Below are 22746 nucleotides of genomic sequence, written 5' to 3'. Positions count from 1 at the left end.
TCTTGTAGTCCACATCGATACGATTTTCTTAGAAAGTATCAAAGTATGGGTGTAGCTATCTATTTTCCTTAAAAGAATTTCTCGTGAAGAATCATTGTGGGTCCTCCAATAAAATAGAATACTTTGGTGTTTTAACCCAAACGAAGGGTATCCAGTGAGTGCGTTTGAGCACCACTGTTTTCTACTAGAATTTTTTTATAAATTTAAGAGTTTAGGAGATCAAGAAAATATTTCGTATGTTTTGAAACCATTTTTAAAAGAAAATCTGACAGGCATAGTTCTCTAGGCCTGTTGATCAAATCTTACATCAACCTCACTCGTACAAGGCTACAAACTGCTAGTGTCATTATCATTGTGACGGCTCAAGAAAAATCAAGGATAATGCTAGGATTAGGACATCCAACGCATAGAAAAAATCGGACGCTCCGACCCATATTGCAAGAGTCAAGTATCGATGTTGCAATTATTATTTCTTTATATTATGTAGTGGATGTTGCATGAAACATTATGTTAGTGTTGCGGAAGGAATTTTTTTCATCATCGAATTAGATATCATGGTAATTGTATACATACTTTTTGCATGTTGCAAGCGTTGAATTTTAATGTTATTATTTATTAATATTTCTAAAGAAAATCTGATGGGCATAGTTCTCTAGGCCTGTTGACCGATTCTTTCATCAACCTCACTCGTACAAGGCTACAAAACTGCTAGTGCCATTACCATTGCGACGGCTCAAGCAAAAATCAACGATAATGCTAGGATTAGGACGTCTGACGCATAAAAATCGGACGCTCCGACCCATATTGCAAGAATCAAGTACCGATGTTGCAAATATTATTTCTTTATATTATGTAGTGGATGTTGCATGAAACATTATATTAGTGTTGCGGTGGGTATTTTTTCATCATTGAATCAGATATTAGAGTAATTTTATACATATTTTTTGCATGTTGCAAGCATTGAATTTTAATATTGTTGATTATTAATATTTTTTAAAAAAATTGACAGGCATAGTTCTCTAAGCCTGTTGACCGAATCTTATATCAACCTCACTCCTACAAGGCTACAAACTGCTAGTGCCATTATCATTGCGATGGCTCAAGCAAAAATCAACGATAATGCTAGAATTAGGATGTCCGACGCATAGAAAAAATCGGACCCTCCGACCCATATTGCAAGAGTAAAGTATCGATGTTGCAATTATTATTTCTTTATATTATGTAGTGGATGTTGCATGAAACATTATGTTAGTGTTGTGGTGGGAATTTTTTTCATCATCGAATCAGATATCAGAGTAATTGTATACATATTTTTTTGTATGTAGCAAGCGTTGAATTTTAATATTATTGTTTATTAATATTTGTTAAAAAAATCTGACAAGCATAGTTCTTTAGGCCTGTTGACCGAATCTTTCATCTACCTCACTCGTACAAGGCTACAAACTGCTAATGTCGTTATCATTGCAACGGCTCAAGCAAAAATCAAACGGTAATGCTAGGATTAGGATGTTCGATGCGTAGAAAAAATTGGACGCTCCGATCCATGTTGCAAGAGTCAAGTATTGATGTTATAATTATTATTTCTTGATGTTATACAGTGGAGGTTGCATGAAACTATTAGTATTGCGGTGGGAATGTTTTTCATCATCAAATCGAATATCAGAGTAATTGTATACATATATTTTGCATGTCACAAGCGTTAGAATTTTAATACTATTATTTATCAATATTGCGACGGATCATCCGATCATAAAATTTTAATCGGACGCTCGGGAGGTAGTAGTGCCGAAAAATCAATCAAGCGATCGGTATCGCGATCACTACCAGCCAATGTAGCAAACCTGTTCTGACCGTAATGCCGCGGAAGACGAACTGCGCGCGCTTCACATCCGTTAGATTTTGGCTATGTTCATATCTTTACATGTAAACGCAAAAAAGCCGTAAACGCATTAAAGTGAAACAGAATCTTGCTAATTTGAAGTACTAAATGAAGTCTATTTATAAAACTTTTTGCATGGATGAGCTGTAAATCGCGAGACGATTCTAATGAGTCTACTTAATCCATAATTTGTAACAGTGATGCTACAGTAACCATCTGCTAATTATTAATTAAATATGGATTAATTAGCATCATTAGATTCGTCTCGCGATTTACAACCCATCTATGCAAAAAGTTTTGCAAATAGACTTCATTTAGTACTTCAAATGCTCTATTTACATCTTTACAAGTTTTTGCAAAATGATCTAAACACACCCTCATCGATTGGTCGAGAAGCACCGAGACCAAATCGAAAGCAACGACCGACCGCTCCGGCAACCCGAGGCTGCCTGGCTGGTTGGCGGCGGCGGGCGGAATGTGCCATCAGCCACCGGGCCCGACGGCGGCGGCAAAGTCCACGCAGAATCAGCCATCAGGCCCCGTGCGTTAGGGTCACGCGGCTCCCGGGAAATCAAGCAGAGGTGATCTCGCTCCCCCGCCGCGGCGCCTGTTCGCGGCCGCTGCAGCCCCCATGGCCAGCCGGCGCGGGACCAACCAACGGCGCGTGGAGGAGGAATGGCCGCCGTTGCGGCCGGCGCCGAGGGCGCGAGGCCGAAAGCATGGCGTCCCATGCCGCGGCGGCGGCGAGGCCTAACCTAGCTGGTCCAATCCGATCCCCATCTACGCACAAGGCAGGTACGCACCCCTGAATAGGCTGAACTTGATATTGCTTCAGAACCCAGTCGAAATCACATGATTCCACCCACGAATTCGCACTGCCTGGCACTTTTTTTGGTTTAGTTTCCCTCTATACTCTTGATTCACAAGACCACAGCTCGCAGTCGCTATCTTTTTTGTACATGATCAGAGATTCAGAGGATCACACCTTACAAGCTAGGGAGTGTCATGCCATTTACAGTACTATTTTACACTGACTGATTAACCTCGTTCGTCATGGGCAGTGTGCCTGCTGGATCTATGCTTTCGCGGTGGTTGGGCCGGCGGCGGACACGCTCTCGAGGTACCTCTCGACGACGTCCAGGCCGCAGAGCTCCTTCACGACGGGCATCGTCGCCGGGACGTCCATCTGGAACGTGACGGCGGAGTTTGCTGGCCCGGTGCAGACCGAGAACTCCTTCCTGGCGGCCCTGATGGCCTCCCTCATCGCGCAGTGCACCGAGCACGCGAGAAGCAGAGGTGGCTCACCCGATGCTGCAAACAGAGAGCCACGGGATGTCAGTCAGGTGTGCAGCCGTTCAGGCAACCAACATTCGTGAGCGCAAATTAAGAGTGTTTTCAGTTCTCAGGAGATTGACATGGTCTGCAAGAATGTAGGGAGAGGATGAAAATTGCTGGAGAAGGCTCACCCTTCGAAGAGAGGACACGCTTCTGGTCACGGGCGCTGTTGATCAGCTCGACGTTGAACTGCTTTGGGATGGTGTCAACCGTGGGGATCTTGTATGTCCATGTGCCATCGTTGATGACCATGCCATCGGCATTTGTTGCATACTCCTCATTTGTGAAGAAGCCCACTCCTTGGACAAATGCACCTTCCACCTGAGTTAATCAAGATTCAAAACCAGTGTTCGGAGGAGGAGCACATTTCCATTCATGCAGTGATGTGCACAAGCAGTTAGTAGTTCAGGACTAACCTGGCCCAAGTCTACTGCTGGGTTCAGGCTTTGCCCGCAATCGTACACGAGGTCACTTCTTAGAATTGTTGTTGCTCCTGTTAGGACATCAACTTCCACCTGTGGTCAAGTTTTGAATCATTTTTCAGCAATGAGCATGACCGAAGCTGCAGCCTTCGACAATTTAGCTTGGTAACTGCATCTGCAGTGTTGTTATTGCAATTTGGATCAGGGATACCTCACTAATGGCAGCTCCATAGTTCAAATAGCTTCCAAATGATGGATCAGGGCTCCAGTATGCATGTGCGGATAAGTTCACACTTGCCCTACTTGCCTGCATGCGAGGGGGGAAAATGCCATGAACAATTGGAAGTGTCAGATACTGTGCACAATTGAGCTCACCACTGAAGTAGCAGTAGCACTTTAAAGTTTATTGAGGAACAAATGTCATGCACAATTGATATCACCGCTAAAGTGCTACTGCTAGTGCTTGTAGTTTATTGATGACATAAAGGAGGAAGAGAAGATTAAAGCTACTTTGAATCTTCTTGGTATTGTTTTGAACAAGTACTGAATTTACAAGGTTTACCCTTACCTGAGCAATCATGGCGCTCCATTCCACTGTGCCAGTCTTAGCCTCCAGGCTCTCCTTTATAGGCTTAAGCCTCTCAACAAGTGCAGCGCAGGATAGTCGAACCGCTTCACAGCTAGTTTCGGAAGTGGTGCTCCCACCAGTGAACCCTCCCTGGATCATGCTCAATGTGTCGGCTTGGATAACCCGCACCTTGTCAAGGAGGCAATCGCCGCCGTCAGTACACAACTGTCCCAACCCGAATGCCGTCATCTGCTTCACTTTTGTCCACAGCCCTTGCCCTATCTCAACACCTCCAACCTCAACCGCAATGGAACCATCATTCATGATAGACACCTTGCCTGGAGTTGGCCGAAGCCGCACCTCGTATGTGATTGGCACACAAGAAATGCCACGTTTCTTCCACATGTTGCTTCTGTTGAAGTGCTCAACCATTTCTGCTCTGTGCTGGTAGTCTGAAGACAAGGCCAGCTTATCAAACATGGCGGCCAGGCTGTATGTAGAAGCTTCACCCGCACTTTCTCCATAGAACACTGCAAGGCTCTTATAGTCATGCAGATTCTTCCTCCTGATGGTGTTAGTGTCAACTGAGAGTGCTGAGGCAACATGCTCAACGATGGCTTCAGCAATGAAAGAGCCCTGCACATCCCCAGGACCCCTCATTGCTGATTTTGATGAGACATTTGTCTTGCAGACCTTGGCGTCAAATGCAAGATTGCCCCAGTTGTACTTTTTGAGAGCGCCTATGATAGCAGGTGGCATGAATGGACTCACATCCGGTGATATTCCAGCATTGATACCAAGGTCAAGGTGCAAGGCCGTGATCTTGCCATCTGACTTGAACCCTACAGAGTACTTCACCTTCACAGGATGCCGCCCACCTGCCATTATCATGTCTGTCTTACGATCGAGATACATACGAACAGGACGCCGTAGCTTGAATGCAGCAACAGCACATGCACATGCAACCTGACAAAGAGGAAATTCGTGGTCATCTCTAGAACACAATATCTCAAACTGTCATCTGGTCAGACTATGAATATCCGTTGGCAGTACTGGTAACTAAAAACACAAATATCTGGTAAAACGAAGTTCTAGTTACTCAGGACTTACATGTATTGCTTTCATTGCCTTTCCACCAAAGCCGCCTCCAACTCTTCTGGTGATGAGACGGACATTATGAAATGGAATGCCAAGGCACCTTGCAACCACATTTTGTGTGAACTCCGGTATTTGTGTTGATGAATAGATGGTTATGCAGTTATCTTCATCAGGAATAGCAAGCGCCACTTGTGTCTCCATGTAAAAATAATACTGGGACCCAAGTTTGACCTTCAGAAACAAAAAAAAAAGGAGTGTGTTTAGTGTCTTGTTGGAAACTCAAGCATACATCATGTTGGAACATATCAAGGTCTGTACCTCAGCTGAAATAATCTTGTGATCGGCTTCAGACATCCCTTGGTTGTAGTCACCAATAGGCTTGGGAGCTGAACTTGAGGGGACTTGGAAGTAGCTGTTTCGTTGGATGGCATCTTCTATGGTAAGAATTGGTGGCTGCAGGTTTTCTGTGCTGTACTCAATAACGGCTTGCTTTGCTGCCATATAGGCGTACCTCTGTGTTTCAGCAATCTGAGTGATAGAACAGCAACACAGCACAGTAAGGTTGGGTAGACAAAACATATAGCTGCTTTTGTGTTATCTGAAAGAACACTAAAGAAACATTACCACGACACCAATATTCTGACCAGCAAATTCAGCAACTGGATCAGCAAAAAGTGGTTCATCTCCCAGCATTGGGAAGCCGGATCCAACATTTTCTCCACCACGGGGAATATCCTTTGCAGTGATAACTGTGATGACCTTTTTTGAAGCCAAAGATGTTTTAAAGTTGATACCCTTAACATGAGCATAAGGGTGTGTGCTATAAATAAATGCTCCATAGAGGCAATCCTTGGGAGCAGGGATATCATCAACATAAACAGCCTCCCCTGTGTAAGTAAAAGGAATATGGTTAAGTGCATTTTTCTAGGAGAAACTATAGACACTAAACAACAACAACAACAACATAGCCTTTTTTCCCAAGCAAGTTGGGGTAGGCTAGAGATGAAACCCGAAAGAAATAAGTTCAAGGTTCAGGCACATTGATAGCTAGTCTCCAAGCGCTCCTATCCAAAGCTATCTCTTTAGAGATGTTCGAATCCTTAAGGTCTCTCTTAACCGACTCATCCCACGTCAGTTTAGGTCTACCTCTACCCCTCTTTACATTATCGACTAGCTCGAGGATCCCATTACGCACCGGCGCCTCAGGAGGCCTTCGTTGGACATGTCCAAACCATCTCAGCCGATGCTGAGTAAGTTTCTCCTCAATTGGTGCCACTCCGACCCTATCCCGAATAACTTCGTTCCGGACTCTATCCCTCCTTGTGTGCCCGCAAAACCACCGCAACATCCGCATCTCTGCTACACTCAGTTGCTGCACATGTCGTCTTTTTGTAGGCCAACATTCAGCACCGTATAATATCGCCGGACGAATTGCTGTCCTATAGAATTTGCCTTTTAGCTTTTGTGGCACCCTCTTGTCACAAAGGATGCCAGAAGCTTGCCGCCATTTCAACCAGCCAGCTGAAATTCTATGCCTAACATCTTCATCAATGTCGCCATCCTTTTGTAACACCGATCCTAAATACCGAAACGTATCCTTCTGGACCACCACTTGCCCATCTAGACTAACGTCTCCCCCCTCATGCCTAGTCGCGCTGAAATCGCACATCATGTACTCGGTCTTGGTCCTACTAAGTCTGAACCCTTTCGACTCTAACGTGCGTCTCCACAGCTCTAACTTCCTATTAACCCCTGCCCTACTCTCGTCAACTAGCACCACATCATCAGCAAAGAGCATACACCAAGGGATCTCACCTTGTATATCCCTTGTGCCATCACTAAAGCAAATAAATAAGGGCTCAAAGCTGACCCCTGGTGTAGGCCTATGTTAATAGGAAAGTCAGTGGTGTTGCCATCACATGTCCGGACAAACGTCGTCGCATCTTTGTACATATCCTTAATGAGGGTAATGTATTTGGTTGGGACTTTGTGCTTCTCCAAAGCCCACCACATGACATTTCTCGGTACTTTGTCATATGCCTTCTCAAGGTCAATGAAGACCATATGCAAGTCCTTCTTCTGCTCCCTATATCTCTCCATCAATTGTCGTATTAGGAAAATCGCCTCCATGGTTGACCTTCCAGGCATGAACCCAAATTGGTTTTGGGTCACACTTGTCCTTCTTCTTAGGCGATGCTCGATGACCCTCTCCCAAAGCTTCATCGTATGGCTCATCAGCTTAATCCCACGGTAGTTAGTACAACTTTGAACATCGCCCTTGTTTTTGAAGATAGGTACTAATATACATCTCCTCCATTCTTCCGGCATCTTGTTTGACCGAAAAATGAGATTAAAAAGCTTAGTTAACCAAACTATAGACACTAAACATGGAAGGAAAAAATTTGGTATGGTTATTTTGTCCTGACTAAACTGGCTTAGTAAAAATCTACAAAAGAACATAAGATGGCTATTTTGTGAATTATGCAAAAGAAAAAGTTCACAATAAATATCTTCAGAAGCTCTAGATATGTAGATGGATCTAAGCTAAATCAGCATATATGTTGGAATAAGAGTAATACCAGATGCTTGGAGCTCTGCCCCAGTTTTCTTCATTGGCTTGCCAACTGGCTTGTATTCATCATTGAAAATCATTTCTTGTCTTGAGCGTATTGGCAAAACATTGATGTCAACCTTAAGATGATCCACTGGTGAGTGATCGACACTTCCATTTGTGACTCCATTCATATATGCCCCATTGGGAACATTAATCTTTGTTGCTTCATTCAAGCTGTTGTCAAGGGAAGATAGGAAGGTGAACAAGAAACTGACAGCCAAGCTGATTCTATACTCAGGATGTGTTGTGCCTTCTGATGGTGAAATTGTCTCTTTAAGCAGCTGAACTGCTTCAAATATAACAAAAGAGGTCACCGATTTGCCCTTCAGGAAATCCTCAACCTTCCTAGCTCTGATGGCATGCTCGGCTCCGTAAGCACCAAACGCCAAGCATATATCCTCAATGTGATCGCCTCCTGATGACCTTGCCAAGAAAGCGGAATTAACATATGAGACGGCATTGCCACATGGACGAGGGGAGGCTCGGAAAGTCTCAAAAGTGATGCCATCTGCCCCCCTATCTGGGATGAATATGCTCAGCAACAGAGTCCTAGAATCACATTGAGGCTGCTGCAAGAACTCTTCCAAAGTTAGGCACAGCCTTTTGGAAGCCACCTGGATAGTGACGGTTGAACCTGCAGCTAGTAGTACTGTTGCAATGTCTGACGGGAACTGCAACCTCTGTGCCATGATTATGTTTCCACCGATGGTTGCAGTGTTCCGAACAAATGGTGAAGCCACTTTGTTCAGGTGATCAGCAATCTTTCTGAAGACCAAGTTTCCATCTGACAACACGTCAATTGCTTTAGAGATGGACACAACTGATCCAAGCTCAATTCCCTTGTTGCTTCTGTTGATAACTGAAAGCTCTGGGATCCCTTTGATGTCAATGTACTTGTCATGGAGGTCTTGATCCTTGTACACTCCAGACCCAGTGTTTGAAGCCACAATCTTTACAGAATTCTCATCAAAGGAAATAGACTCGAACAGCCTCTCAAGCTCGTCAATGCTCTTAGGACGGTACCAGCCATCATCAGAAACCGGAACCCGAGCATTGTTCGTCTGCTCTACTGAGGCCTTGATCTCAGATTTGAGAAACTCCGGGAAAGTGCAGATGGCACCACTGTTGTAGCCGGGCAACTTGCTGACTTGTGCAGGTTCGCTACCCTTCTTCCAGAAGCAGTTGAGACCCAGGTCCTCAAGATCAACGTCGGCAGCGAAGCTCTTGCAGGCGTCAACGATGGGCCTGTACCCTGTGCACCGGCACAGGTTGCCTGAGACAGCCTTCTCAGCCTCCGATGTGGTGAGCTTGGAGAAACCGGCGGGTGGGGCCGGGCGGTTGGCCGCCTTATCAGCCTTGACAAGCGCGGAGAAGATGGACATGCACATGCCAGGTGTGCAGAAGCCGCACTGCGAGGCGTGGAAGCCTGAGAGGCGCTGCTGCACGGGGTGGTAGCCATCCTTGATGTTGCCAATGCCTTCGCTGGTGGTCACCGAGCAGCGGTCCACGCTATGGAGCAGCGTCAGGCAGGAGCTCACCGAGGACTCGGTCACCTCGTCGGAGGCCGGGTCGTACTTGGAGACAAGGACGACGCATGCACCACAGCCGCCTGCACAGCAGGGTGAAATTGAAAAGGAGCAACAGGTTAGCTTCATTTTTTTCACTGAACCCGCAAAAGTTCTGTGAATCATTACATGACTTTAAAAAATGGAAGTTGCTTACTTTTTAAACAAAAAGGTGCACTCGGTTAGCATAATTGTGCTGTGCAAACTGTCACCGTATGTAGCTGCAGTTCTTAATGTGTTATTAGTAACATATATCAGAATTCAGACCTGAGTACCTGACCACCTCGTGGCCTAACATGTAGTGCACAAAGTTGCAAATTTGAGATGGGGCCTCCCCATAATTTAGCCTGACAATTCGAGATCTTTCGTACTTTATCTACAGTGAAGGTTTGGCATGTTGCCTGGATAGCGTTTGGTCGGCAACTTTTCCTGCTTAGTCGCTGATGTTCTGATGATAGATGAAGAAGACCTGAGGAGCAGAAACGGGAAATCTGTCGGCTGCTGGAAACAGAGTGGTCTTCAACCTTGGTGCTGGACTGGAATCACTGGATGTTCAGTATGCTTGGGTAGGGTAGCTATCTCTTCCTGGCCTCCTTTCGTGTTTGGGTATGAGAGCAGGCTAGATGCCCGGGGGCACTTCAGCTCCTGAAATAACCCGGGACGTATCCCCCTACAGCGCTTTCTGCTGAACACTCTACTGGATATTGTGTTTTCTTAAAAAAAAAGAAGGATATTGTTTCAGGATTTTGTTCGGACAGTATACTTGTGAGAATTTTCACTGGATATATAGGTGGATCTCCTGTGCCTTTCCACGGCTTCAGGTTTGTTGGAGCTTCCGTGAGATGGCGACATTCCAGAACAGGAAAATCGAAGCTAGCTATGGCCGCCGAAACCGGTGTGGCGGTGTACGTACGGACGGTGAGGCCTGCGTGCATGGTGCACGTGTGCGCGGGTTCCCTCGCCACTATTCCTTTGTCTGTACAGTTCACTGCGAAGCTAGAGAATGGGAGCTCGTGTGTGTATGGATAGCAATTATCAGCAGCCTCAGCTTCACTAGCTGAAGCTCGGCCACGAGTCATGGTCATGGGCGTATGCAAGGGTATGCCGGTTGGGTGAAGATCTGATCAGGCTCATATATATAGTATAGGGAGTCAAAATGATTTTCTTTTCTCAGTGAGCACTTACGTGGGTATATTTTTTTTAACCTCTGAGCATTTTCTCCCCTTCGGCAACCAGTACTCTTGGAGCCTTTCTCTCAACTTCTGTTTTACAGTCTCAACTTCTGTGTTACAAGTTCCCCCTGTCCACCACATCGAGGTAATTCACATTTACACTTTCGTGCAATCTCTACTAGTTCTTCTCTGTCTCTCGCACGCACATAGGAGAGTTAGATCTAGACAATTACTAGTAGACATCTAATCATCTTTTTTTTCTTTGGGAAAGACATTTGGTCATATTATATCATGTAAATTGGAATTATTAGGTTACAATTGATATGATTGTGCTACTTAAATATGATGATATTCCATGTGAGATCGAGACCTGCAAATGTATACCTTGTCATGAATTATGTTTCTTGCTCGTGTGAGTTTTTTTTAATAATTGAAAATTAGTTTGTTTCTGCTCAATGAAGGTATGTCCCAATTCATTTTAGTGCACGAGTTGGTAGAATTGATCCATTGGTAGAATTTATGAATTATGAAAAGAAGTAGAGAAATTGCATATATATTTTTTAAAAAAAACGTGCACCAACTATTTAAGATATTATGAGAGATCTTATAAGTATATTATCACACTTTTAATTATCTTATATTTGTATATATCGTATTGTTAGATGAATTTATAATTGCTTATGGAATCGTTGTGTGAATTATGGAGAATTGTATTTGTTAGTATCTGTTCGGCATACCCTACATTAGAATCCTATAGGTCCGCCACTACCCGACACAGGGATGGCACCGATGGCCAGGCTGCTACTCGCCGTACTCGACAGCAACTTTGAGGAAATCCAGTGCGCGCGACGTGCTGGCAGGTGGTTAATTTCCTCTTGTGCTAAGATGATCATCGACGAGAGGCCAGAAATGAAGGCAGGAGCAAGGGCGAGCGGATGCACGAGAGAGAGATGGCACGTACCTTCGCCGCAGCCGAGCTTGGGGCCCCTGACGGGCGTCCGCGTGCGGAGGAACTCGAGCAGCGTCGTCGACGGGTCCGCGCCGGCCGCCTCGTACCGCTCGCCGTTCACGGCCAGCACCACCGCCGGCGGCGGCGCCGCCTCCCCCATTTATCTCCTCCGAAACCTCAGCCACCACCTTGCTCCGCTCCCTTCCTCCCGGCCACTGCTGCAGCAGGAGCGCGCGGAACGGCCGGGGAGCGCGAGCGGCACTCGCGCGCGGCCTGTTGTTTATACCGCGAGCCGGCGAGCGCGAGTGCGAGTGGAGTCTTCCAGGCTTCCAGCGCAGGCCGGGTGGTGATGCACGCGCTGACGCCGGTGCCGGCGGAAAGCGACGGGAAAAAGTGAGGCGCCACCGCGCGCTAGGCTCCAGGCCCGGCTGGATCGCTAGCTGCATGGTCGCCAGCGCGGGGCCACCGTGCCTGTCCTACCGGCCGGCCTCAGCCTCACGCATGAACAGGCGCACGCGCTGCCACTCAAAGCACCTGACAAGACGGGCCCGGGATTGGGTAGGTGGGGAGGAGAGACGGGACGAGGAGGACGGGCGGGTCATGTGGAGTACAGTACAGATTACAGAAGATCGATCACGCGAGGCGGCCAGCAAACCGGCCCTGCGGCGGACGGCTCGCCCACCACCGTTTCGGCAAAGCCGGCGGTTGCGCCGAGCGCGGGCGGATGGGTGACGGCAGCGCGATTGGAATATATGGATGGAATCGCTGGATTCGGTGGGCCCGTGAACCCGCGCGCCGTGATGTGGGGAGCACTTGCATTGCATGCGTGGCGAGGATGCTTTGGGGTCAGGCTCCAATCGTTGGAGAGTTCGGGAGACTCGACTGGGAGGGGTCATCGTAGAGTAGAGCTAGCGATCGTGGTAACCGGCCGGCCGCGAGGGTCTCGCTAATTTACGGTTGACCGTAGGGAGGCACTCCCTACGGTCGATCTCCCGACCGTTTTTTTTAATAAGTTTTTGTCGTTTTGTAATAAAAAAATCTAGGAAAAAAATTCAGAAAACATTTCGGATAGATAGAAAAAATTTCAAGGGGAATTTTAGAGAGAGAAAAAAATTCACGAAAAAAATTTAGACAGATAAAAAAAATTCAAGAAAAAAAATTGGAAAAAAAATCAAGAAAAAAATTAACGAGAAAAATTTGTGCAAAAATCAATTGAAAAAAATTTACATAAAAAAATTGAGGTAGAAATTTTTTTTATTCAGATTAAAAAAAACCGACGGCGGCGGCGGCGGCGCCTCCGCGGATCCGCTCGGGGGCGCCGCTCCGCCGCAGATCTGGCAACCCCGCCGCGCCTCCCGCCTCCCGCCGCCGGTCCCGCCGCGCCTCCGGCTGTCGGCCCCGCCGTGCCTCCAGCCTCCCGCCGCCCCGCCGCAGATCCGGCACCGCCTCCCCGCCGGCTTGCGGAGCCGCCGCACCACTCCGCCGCCGCAGCCCCGCCCGGGCGCGCCACACCGCCGCGGATCCAGCGCGGATCTGCCGGCCGTCGGCCGCGGGAGGAGGCAGGAGATGCAGCGCGCGAGAGGCGGAGGGAGGCCGCGCGCGGGGGCGCGCGGAGGGGGGAGGGAGCCCGCGGCCGGGGAAGAAATGAAGAGGAGGAGCATGGAGTCGACCGAGGAAGGGGGAAGGAGCCGGGGGAAAAAAGAAAGGGGAAGAAGGAGCCCGTGCGATTCGACCGTGAGTTTGGAAACTCACGTTCAACCTCATATTCAGCATCGCGCGGCCGCGAGCCCCTTTGCATAGAAACAAATCAGATACGTAGACGGTAGATCAAGTAGCCACGAGGCGACAAGATGATCGGCGTACGGCGGCCCGGCCGGCCGGGAACGGAAGCTTGGCCCCGGAACCCCGATCCGGCCCGGCTGGCCTGGTGCCGCGACCCAGCATCCCGCCACCGGACGACGATGCCGCCAGCGAGATCGACCAAGAATCTTTGTCTGGACCTAATCTACCGTTTTAGTGGATCTTCCTCTGTTTTTATTTACAAATCGTATTAGGTTTCTCCTAAGCCAAATTTGTCCAACTTTAACCAAACTTACAAAAAGAAATAATAATATTTATAATACCAAATTTATTTTATCGAGTCCATCATGAAGTATATATTGATAGTGCATACGCCTGATATTATAGTTGTTGCTATATTTTTATATAGATTTAGCAAGAATTAGTTAAGTTTGACTTAGAACAAATCTAATAACATGTAAATAAAAGCAGAAAGGAGTAGCATATTAGAAGCAACTATATATATTAGTATATATTCCATAATGGGCTGTGACACGGCCGGCAATCGGCATGGAGGAATTCGATCTTCAGGGCAGAGGCGGCTATGGGCGTGTTTGTATCCAAGGGCTATAGCTATTTTTAGTCTAAAATAATCTTAAATAGCTTAAAATTTCCAAACATGATGGCTAGTTCTTGGCTATTTGCAAATAGTCTATCTCAAAAAAACTATTCCACCTAAGGGGTGATTATTTGAGCTATTTCAAGTGCGTCCCACTGTAGTAAGAGAGGTAATAGGGCTTCAATGATTGGGAAAAAGTCCTTTAAAGGCTAAATAGCTCTTGGATCCAAATATGTCGAGGGCTATTTTATTGGAGGGCTATTTGCTTGAGCTAATTAGTTCTAGCCCAAATAGCTCTAGCCTTTGGATCCAAACACGGCCTATGATCGAGCTCGATAGCTCTGTCCGGTGATGGTGATGATGATGAAACGGGTGTATATTTAGTGCAAGGCAGTGGGTCCTAGCTCCCATCTCTCCACTACAAACATTTTTGGGCAATTAGTGGCAGGTGGTGATGATCTGCCTACTCTATTCATTTCATTGAGAGTAGAAGAGAGCATTGTTACATTTACACGCATCAGCGTTTAGCTTTTTTTTTTTGATAACAAATCAGCGTTTAGCTTGATGTGGAAACGAGAGAAACTGCTCAAGCGCCTGATTGCTACCCTCAACTACAAACTGATTGCTGCGTCCTGAAGTGAACCGTGGACGGTGGATCATATTTATTCTGAAACCCAGCATTCCCCGATGCTAGCCCACCCAGGAAAATACACGTACGTCTGATCCACGATAGTAAGTTGTAAAAGCGGCTGGATTAATTCAGAACTACTCCCACCGTTCCGAATTATTAGTTGTGTTAAATTAGGTTTTCTAGATGCATAGTTTTTATTACGTATCTATGTTATATCTAGTGGCATAGAAAAAATTATGCACTTCGAAAAGCGTAGTCGGTAATCACTGGCGGAGCCATGTACCGGCCAACATGGGTCATGGCTCCCTTTAGTCCATACAAATTTCTAGACATATGTATAGAATTACGGAACCTAGGTGTGACGGAACCGCCAAATTAAAACTTCGAATTAAGTGTAATGACCGTCATTTGAACACATCAGGCACGGTCGCTTAATAGTTGAAGCGCCCCGACCCAAAGATCAAGGCTAAACCATGTATTAATTACCGAATAAAGTCTCCGGCATAATACATATTACATCAAGTGGAGTCCAGAGTCATACAGAGCTTTATTCAACATGTACACGAGGGGTAAAGCGACAACACAAAGCTACACAGAACAACCATAGGATAACGACTAGCATGACGACATGGAGGACTAGCTCTTCATCCATCACGGCTCCACTCGATCTGCTTCGGTGCGGACACGATCTACTCGTAGTCTTCTGGCATAAAGTCAGGATCCTCTGGAGAAAATCAACAAGGGTTGAGTACAAAAGTACTCAGCAAGTTCCACCTCGCCAACCCTTCCCGACACAACCCACAATAGGTAACTCACTAGTTGTCAGGACCACACCGTAGCCTGTCCATACAGTGGACACGGACCATTCAAATGGATTATACACTCTGCAGAGGTCGTACAATGTACCCACACGCTCGACTGCCCGAACGGACAACCGACATAGCCGACACCCAGCCGTGGTCACGCCCCAGCCCGGCCGCACAAACCCTCGGGCCCTGACCCCAATGGTCTATACCCATAACCCATCCCTGCGACCGTCAGGCTAACCAGTGGGATTAGGCTAAGTTCGGCCCATACCGGAACCTGTGGTCGTACTAAAGTAAGCAGGTGAGATGTCAAAACAACTCGGTCATTATGGTTCACCAGGGCAGCAACCATCCCTCAACATGTCAACTCGAGCCTACCACCACGGTAGCACTCACCTGCCAGTCTACCACCACGGTAGCGCCGGCTCCAGCATACTGAAAGGACCTTAATCGCGTGATGTCGCCTAGAGGGGGGTGAATAGGCGTTTAAAAATAATCCTGCAGATTAAAGCACTTAACACAATTGTCAGCAACCAACCGGTCAAACCGGTCTGGCAGACCGGTCAAACCGGTACTAGGCTTAGAAACAGGAATCAAACACTCAGACCGGTCAGACCGGTTGAGCAGACCGATCAGACCGGTACTACGCAGAACCTGCACAAAAGTGTTAATCCTCCCCTTTACGAGCTCTAGCACAAATGCAGCTTGGTGTGGTGCTTCTTTAGGTGCTTACAAATGTATTTCTTAACCCTGCACACACAGAAACAACAAAACCAAGTAGATCGAAGCGGAAGCACAAATAAAGCTAGAGTACAAAGTGTGAGGCAAACTAAATGAAGATAATGCAAGGAGACACAGAGATTTGTTTCACCGAAGTTCGGATTCACCACGTGTGAATCCTAGTCTCCGTTGAGGAAGCTTATCGCGACCACAAGGTCAAGCTATCTCCTCCTTTCCACTATATGACCATGTGTCCTCGTGACACACGATCGCTGCTGCAACAAACTTGCCGCTGCTCACCACAAGCTTGGGAGCTAGCCGGCGACGCCTAGCCATCTAGGAGGCTTCACCTCCAAGAGTAACAAATGCTTCAATCAAGTTGGCAACGCAACCGCAAGTGCTCAAGCTAGGACTTATGCTCTCACTGCTCAAATGCTCTCTCAGCAAATGTTTCACTCAACCCAACTCAAAGGATTCAACTCTAATCACTCAAATCTCACAAAGAGTGGTTGGGGAGAACTTCTCAAGTGCTCTCACGGCTCAGAGATGGCTCTGGAATGTAATGGCATCAGCACCCACGAATGGGTGAGGGTGTGGGGTATAAATACCCCTCTCTCAAAAACTAGCCGTTGCTCTGTCAGACTCAAACCGGTCCCCCAGACTGGTCAGACCGGTCAGTTCAAAATAACTAGCCGTTGGACCCCGACCGGTCAGACCGGTCGGCTGGACCGGTCAGACCGGTCCAAGTAGGTTTTCTGCTTCCAAGTGTTTCTCTCTGATTTTTCTCACATGGGATAGCTATGAGCACTTTTGGTAATGTCAAACCACTGATGTTGCATCCCTCTTGATAGTACGGCATCCTTTACTCAAGTTCACATAAAATGACATACAAAACACTTGAGCTTTCATGTCTTGATCAAACCGAACTTCTTCAATCAATATCTTGAGGTTGTCAACATCCTTAATTTCAGTGAGCATGCCTGCTTGAGCTAGTGACTTTGAATCTTCCTTCATATAAGAATGGAATCCGTCTTTGATTTACAAGTCACTCCCATTTTCCAAATAATGACACTCTTCAACATAGAGCTCTCCATGACTCTAGGATCTCCAGTATTTTGACCCGTATCGGTTTCCTTGCTCCCCCCAAGCCAACGCTTGCGTAGCCTCTTGAAACACGCCTCTCGGTCCTCTACCTTTATCCTGGCCGTCCATCTTGAACTCATATTGATTTGTGTCATGCATGAAATCTTCGTTGTCAATTTTGAATTCTCAATTCAATCTTTTATACAAGCCTTCTAATTTGAGATAACATATACACATCAACTCATGTCTCATTCACTTTTTTCTCTTGCTTGCTTCCCTTGTACGATAATATTCATCTCATACGACAAGTCTTTCCAATTTGAGACTATGCAACAACATATTGTGTCTCATTCTCATAACCTTTACTTGTCATACGAATTCTATCATAAGTCGAATAAGCCTTTAATAGATATTTGAGCCTTCATGTCAATCATGAACACTTGCTCACATTTTCCTTTTTCTTGTTTTGCTTGTCATATACATCCGAAACAAGACTTCGCATATTAGAGTCTTTATATCAATCATGAATACCTTGCTCTATTTTCTTTTACAACTTTTACTTGCCACTTTGAGTCCCACATAAACTAACAAGCTTCAGCACAATATTAGAGCCTTCATACTTACACATGAATACCTTGCTCTTCCATTTTTCTTTCTCATTCTAGCTTGTCACATATAATGATTGTCAATGGGACATACACATTTGCTTGTAATATATGAGCTATATCATTCCACAAATTAAATACCTGCTCATAATCTCATGCAAACAAGTTAGTCCTTTAATCGTATTGTCAATCAATACACCAAAACCCACTAGGGACCTAGATGCTCTTTCACATACCCAGCTGCCCTAGCCTCAGCCAAATCTCTTCATATCCTAGTCTCAACTCTGGAAATGCATAACTACTCATATACATGTATGATCACACTAAATCACTCAAGTACCGGTATATGTAATCGATCCTAAACCAAGGCTACAACTAGACGTCCTCACATGGATGCAACCGCTCACGTAGGGGTCGATGAAACTTGCCTTCGCTTACGTACGCATCAGTGGCGGCGGCTTCCTGCTCGCGTTACGGGTCTTCTGGCTCCGGCTCGCGGTATTGGTCTTCGTACTCTTTGGCAGGCTCCTCCTCGGTCACTCCGTGATCTATGGGCGAAAACGGCACAACCGGCAAACAAACACAAGCAAGCAATAAAATAAACTCAAATGGAGATGAAAATAGGAGGAATAGATAGTATATGAATTTAGGAGAGTTTAGAAAAAAGAGTTACGTGAAAAGAAGTTGATATGAAGGAGATATTGAGTTTACAGTATTGGTTGGTATTTAATTCCGAAAATAGAATGATTTGGATTAAGTACTCACGGCCTGGTGGGTGTTTTGGACCTTTATTAGTGTTGTGGAGTTAATGGTCGGGGAGCTGCATGCTATCTCACCTTGGCGCGGAACAGCTCGAGGAAGAGGGTCAACTGTTGGAGCTTCGTCTCGTGAGTGAGCTGGGGTCGTGAGGAGTGGTTCAGCTAGCGGAGCGAAGCGGCTCGGTGTGCTTGGGCTGGTGACGGGGCTCGTCACGGCCTCGCTCCTTTTATAGGCGAGGGGAGCAGCAGCGGCGTCGCGCAGGGACGGGCGACGGCGTGGGCTGTGGCAGCTCGTCATCAACGCGAACAGTGGCAGCGCTGAAGGCGCGAGCGTCGAGGCGGCAAAGCCGGCGAGGACGCTGCAGCGGTGTGGGCGAGGTGGGGACGCGGGGGTGGGCGGCACGGCGTGGGGCTGGCGTGTCGCGCGTGCGCGAGCGAGAGCGAGCGCGGGCGAGGACGGCAGGGGGCCGGGCTGCTGCGTGCGTGAGCGAGAGCGGGCGCGGGTGAGGACGGCAGGGAGGGGGCGTCAGGCTTCTTTTATAGGCGAGGTGAGGCGGTTCGCGCGGCGGAAAAAATCTCGGCCGGCACTGTGCGCGACGACCCCGATTTATGGCGATGTGGGTGCTGCCATATTTGCATGACAGGTTATTTAATATTGTGAGCACTCTTTGCCGGCTTCCAGGAAATGGAGTGAGTGCTGCCATGACGGGTCATTTCAAGGTCAATGGTGTGGGTATTCTGTGGCTTCCAGGGGATGATGAACTTATGGCGAAGGAGGTAGCCGCTACCATGATTGTCTGGGAATTATGGCGTGGTACGTTGCCGTCGAGGCGTGAGTAATAGCGAGTAGGTGCTGCTATCGATTGACTGTGAGTTATGGTTTGGTACGGTGACTCGAGAGGCTTCTATGGGAAGAGACGAGATGATTTTTGTCGCATGTGCAAGCATGCGTATGCTGGTTACTGGAGGGAACGAATGTACAAGACAAGAGTATAAAATAGTTTGCCTACTAATTATGTAATACCTCATATAACGTTAGTATTATTTTACGTTACTAGTTTAATTGCAACATAAGTTTTATTTTAGTGATGAAAACCGGGATGTTACAATAGTTTAATTTGACGGTCCTTTCTCAACACACGGCCCGATCGAAACAAGACTGCTAGTCCCACGTGAAGGTGGGCGCAGATGGTACAAACTCGACAAATACTTAAAAATACAGGAGCCACACGATAGGAAAAGTTAAGCTTACAAACTGAGCTCAAATATATATATACATATATCTTACATACATTAAATAATTTACAAACTTTACAATGGGGTAGCCAAAGTTCAAACGGAAAAAAAACTACGACCACACGACTTCATCTAGTTCTGCCTTTACACAACCGGTCAGACCGGTTGACCTAACTGGTCAGACCGGTCCAGCCTGGACCAAACCCTGACTATCAGACCGGTCCACTGACCGATCAGACCGGTCTATGCAAAAACTGAGGAGCTGCACACTCAGCCCTCAAGTGTGCACTCCACCGACTCACTAACCTAAAGGTCTCGCTCCACCACCTCCCACCCCTCTACATCCCGGCGGATGAACTTGATACAGCAGGGGCAGAAGTCAACGTCCGAGTGTCCTGAAATATTTGTGGCAACAAACCCTGAGCAACTAATACTCAGCAAGACTTACCCGACTATTAGGTATACTTAGCCCACATATCTAGACATACAAGATTTTGGCTAGTAGTTAGTTTTGCTGAAAAGCACTAAAAGTAGATCCTTATTTGCAATATTTTACCTCTATATTCTATATAGATAGTCCAGCAACTACTATTTGCATCTCTAAAGTAATCATAGTAATTATTGAGTATTAATCCAAAATAACATTGCCACATATCATTCCTGATCCATAAAGTCTTACTACGATGCGGTGGTGCGATCAAGGTGCTCATATCCGAGAGCGACTGGCGGCGAATCGATCCGTTTTAACCTTGCAAGGTGAACCTAACCGACACGGCACGCATAAACCTTGTCGGACCACACGCACCAACCATTACCCTCCCCGCCTCGAACTACAGGAACCAGCCCAACGACATATTGTCAGCTGAGCCCTACGAGAGACCACCAAAAGTAAATACGTGCAACCCATTTCTCCGCGGCCACTCAGACTACCCTAGGAGTTGGGTGCGGGTTCCTGTACTTCCAAAGCGCAGCAGTACTAGGTTTACCAGTTTCGACTACCTCCTACACCCGGCATGTGGTTAGTACAATATCAAACTCAATCAGCAGGGCCAAACAACGAACGGTCCTTAACCGACACAGACGGGGCTACACTTTCCCCGCCCGGTCTCACATTCTATTTACTTTCATTCAAAGATTCAGTAACCAAAATATAGAAAAATATCCTATATCTCACGAGTAACTGGAAATTACTCGTCTTCTAAAATATCCTATAGCTCGCGAGTGATAAGACATCACTCGGCTTCTATCGAGACCTATTAAGCATGGCAGTACTATCGACCTATACGCACTAGTAATATTTATCTCCAGGAAATCTAGGGATCATGTAACTAAGGTTCCAATCAACTCCTGAAACGTAATGCATAAGAAATAAACATATAGTGATTCATAATTTAAAATAGTAGGACATGCACCGGGGCTTACCTTCGGGCTACTGCTCGGTACTATGGTGAACTGGGCCTTGGACCGGGTTCTCATGCCTCTCCTCCTGCTGGGCTTGCCCTAGCGGCTCCTGTGGCTCCGCAACCACCTCGTAAACATCCTTCTCCGCTGCGGCTGCTATACGTATGCATATGATATGAGAAATGCATGCATGAATCTAACTCTCTATTTATGCATACAACAAGCTATAAAGGCCTTTATTTAGCATAAACAAAATTGCATAAAATAAGTTGTAAAACCATACCATTCATGGCTCTATCCCATAGAGCATAAAAATACGAAGTTAACAAATCTGATTTTGCATTTTTCTGCAATTTTTTACGTATTTTACAAGCACTGAAGGTCTGTGCTGATCGGATGATCCGACCCAACGCCGGATGATCCGACCACCACAAGAAAGTTTTGGTTTCCGATTGCCGTTAAGTCCCCTTGGTCGGATGATCCGCCTCTAGGTCGGATGATCCGGCCAAACAGTACTTTTTGCCACTGGTTGTTGCCGGATGATCCGGACCTGGGCATTTCTGGAGTGATTTTCGTGCACAAAAAGAGAATTGGGTCGGATGATCCGGTACTAGGCCGGATAATCCGAACCTGAGGGGAACGGCGGCGTGCGCGCGGCGAAAATTGCCCACCAATTCCACAACTCTTCTAGGCTCTAATTCAGAGATGCAAGTGGATGTGTTTGACCAGATGAAATCGCCTAACATCATCTAGAACAAGAGATCGAGCCATCACAAATTTGTTTACCTTGAATGGGCTTCTCCCCCACGAGGAACTCGCGAAATCGCAACACCCCCGGAGAAATCAAATAGGAGAGACGTCCCTCCACTGACTGTAAGTCATCCTTGGCCTTGGATCAATTGGAAATGGAGGATTTTTGGATTCTAGGATTTGGGTGAGGGAGGGGAGCTCGGGGAGAGAGTGAGAGCTGGTGAACGTGAGGGAGAGGGAGAGGGCCAGTGGGAGAGAGAGTGTGGTTTAAATATTGTGAGGCCTAAAACAACCAACTCAGGTTAGACCGGTCAGACCGGTGGGCTGAACTGACCTAGGAATTGTTGAAAAGTTTTGCTTTAGTGGTTTGTGGTGCTAATGACTGTAATTATCCTTAATGATAGGTAATTAACACCTGAGGTGTTACACTGAGTCACAAGAATACAAAGTTGTAACACCAAGTTAGTCAAGCTCAAGCCATGCACGTATGCATGATCACGTAAGTCTTGTTGCATGGGCACAGCAAGCGGCAACAATCTACTCAATCTACATTTCTACTGCTGCGAGAGGCTGGAATATTTTCCATTATCTAAAAAAAACCTTTCTACTACTGTACTCCTTGTTTTTCTGCGTCAACATTCGAGATCACAGATGCAGTCTGCTATATCTCTCTTTTTATTTGTCAATGCGGTTCTATACATGTTGACTGAATGACTGCCACTTCCTACGTATAATGTGTGCGTGTTGTTGACCTCT

The 22746-nt window shown here is 46.6% G+C and overlaps 1 protein-coding gene and 2 long non-coding RNA genes across 3 annotated transcripts; 2 read left to right on the top strand and 1 right to left on the bottom strand.

Annotated features, from left to right (window-relative positions):
* Positions 1-2727: 2727 nt before the first annotated feature.
* LOC120691959 (indole-3-acetaldehyde oxidase-like) lies at positions 2728-11955 on the bottom strand. Its single transcript, XM_039975163.1, has 10 exons — positions 11615-11955; positions 7882-9525; positions 5927-6189; positions 5621-5830; positions 5315-5533; positions 4205-5170; positions 3848-3943; positions 3631-3729; positions 3346-3535; positions 2728-3190 (listed from the first exon to the last, which is right to left on the bottom strand). The coding sequence occupies exons 1-10, from the start codon at positions 11760-11762 to the stop codon at positions 2955-2957; spliced, it is 4071 nt and encodes a 1356-aa protein (XP_039831097.1). The 5' UTR covers positions 11763-11955; the 3' UTR covers positions 2728-2954.
* On the top strand, positions 3077-4145 carry LOC120691961. Its single transcript, XR_005682427.1, has 2 exons — positions 3077-3222; positions 3314-4145. It is a non-coding gene; the product is annotated as an uncharacterized LOC120691961 (long non-coding RNA).
* LOC120691960 lies at positions 7882-10996 on the top strand. Its single transcript, XR_005682426.1, has 2 exons — positions 7882-9560; positions 9864-10996. It is a non-coding gene; the product is annotated as an uncharacterized LOC120691960 (long non-coding RNA).
* Positions 11956-22746: the final 10791 nt, after the last annotated feature.

Source organism: Panicum virgatum, chromosome 9N, assembly GCF_016808335.1.
Source record: "Panicum virgatum strain AP13 chromosome 9N, P.virgatum_v5, whole genome shotgun sequence".
Lineage (NCBI taxonomy): Eukaryota > Viridiplantae > Streptophyta > Magnoliopsida > Poales > Poaceae > Panicum > Panicum virgatum.
Note: the sequence above shows the minus strand (reverse complement) of the source record. Positions and strands in the feature narration are given on the sequence as shown.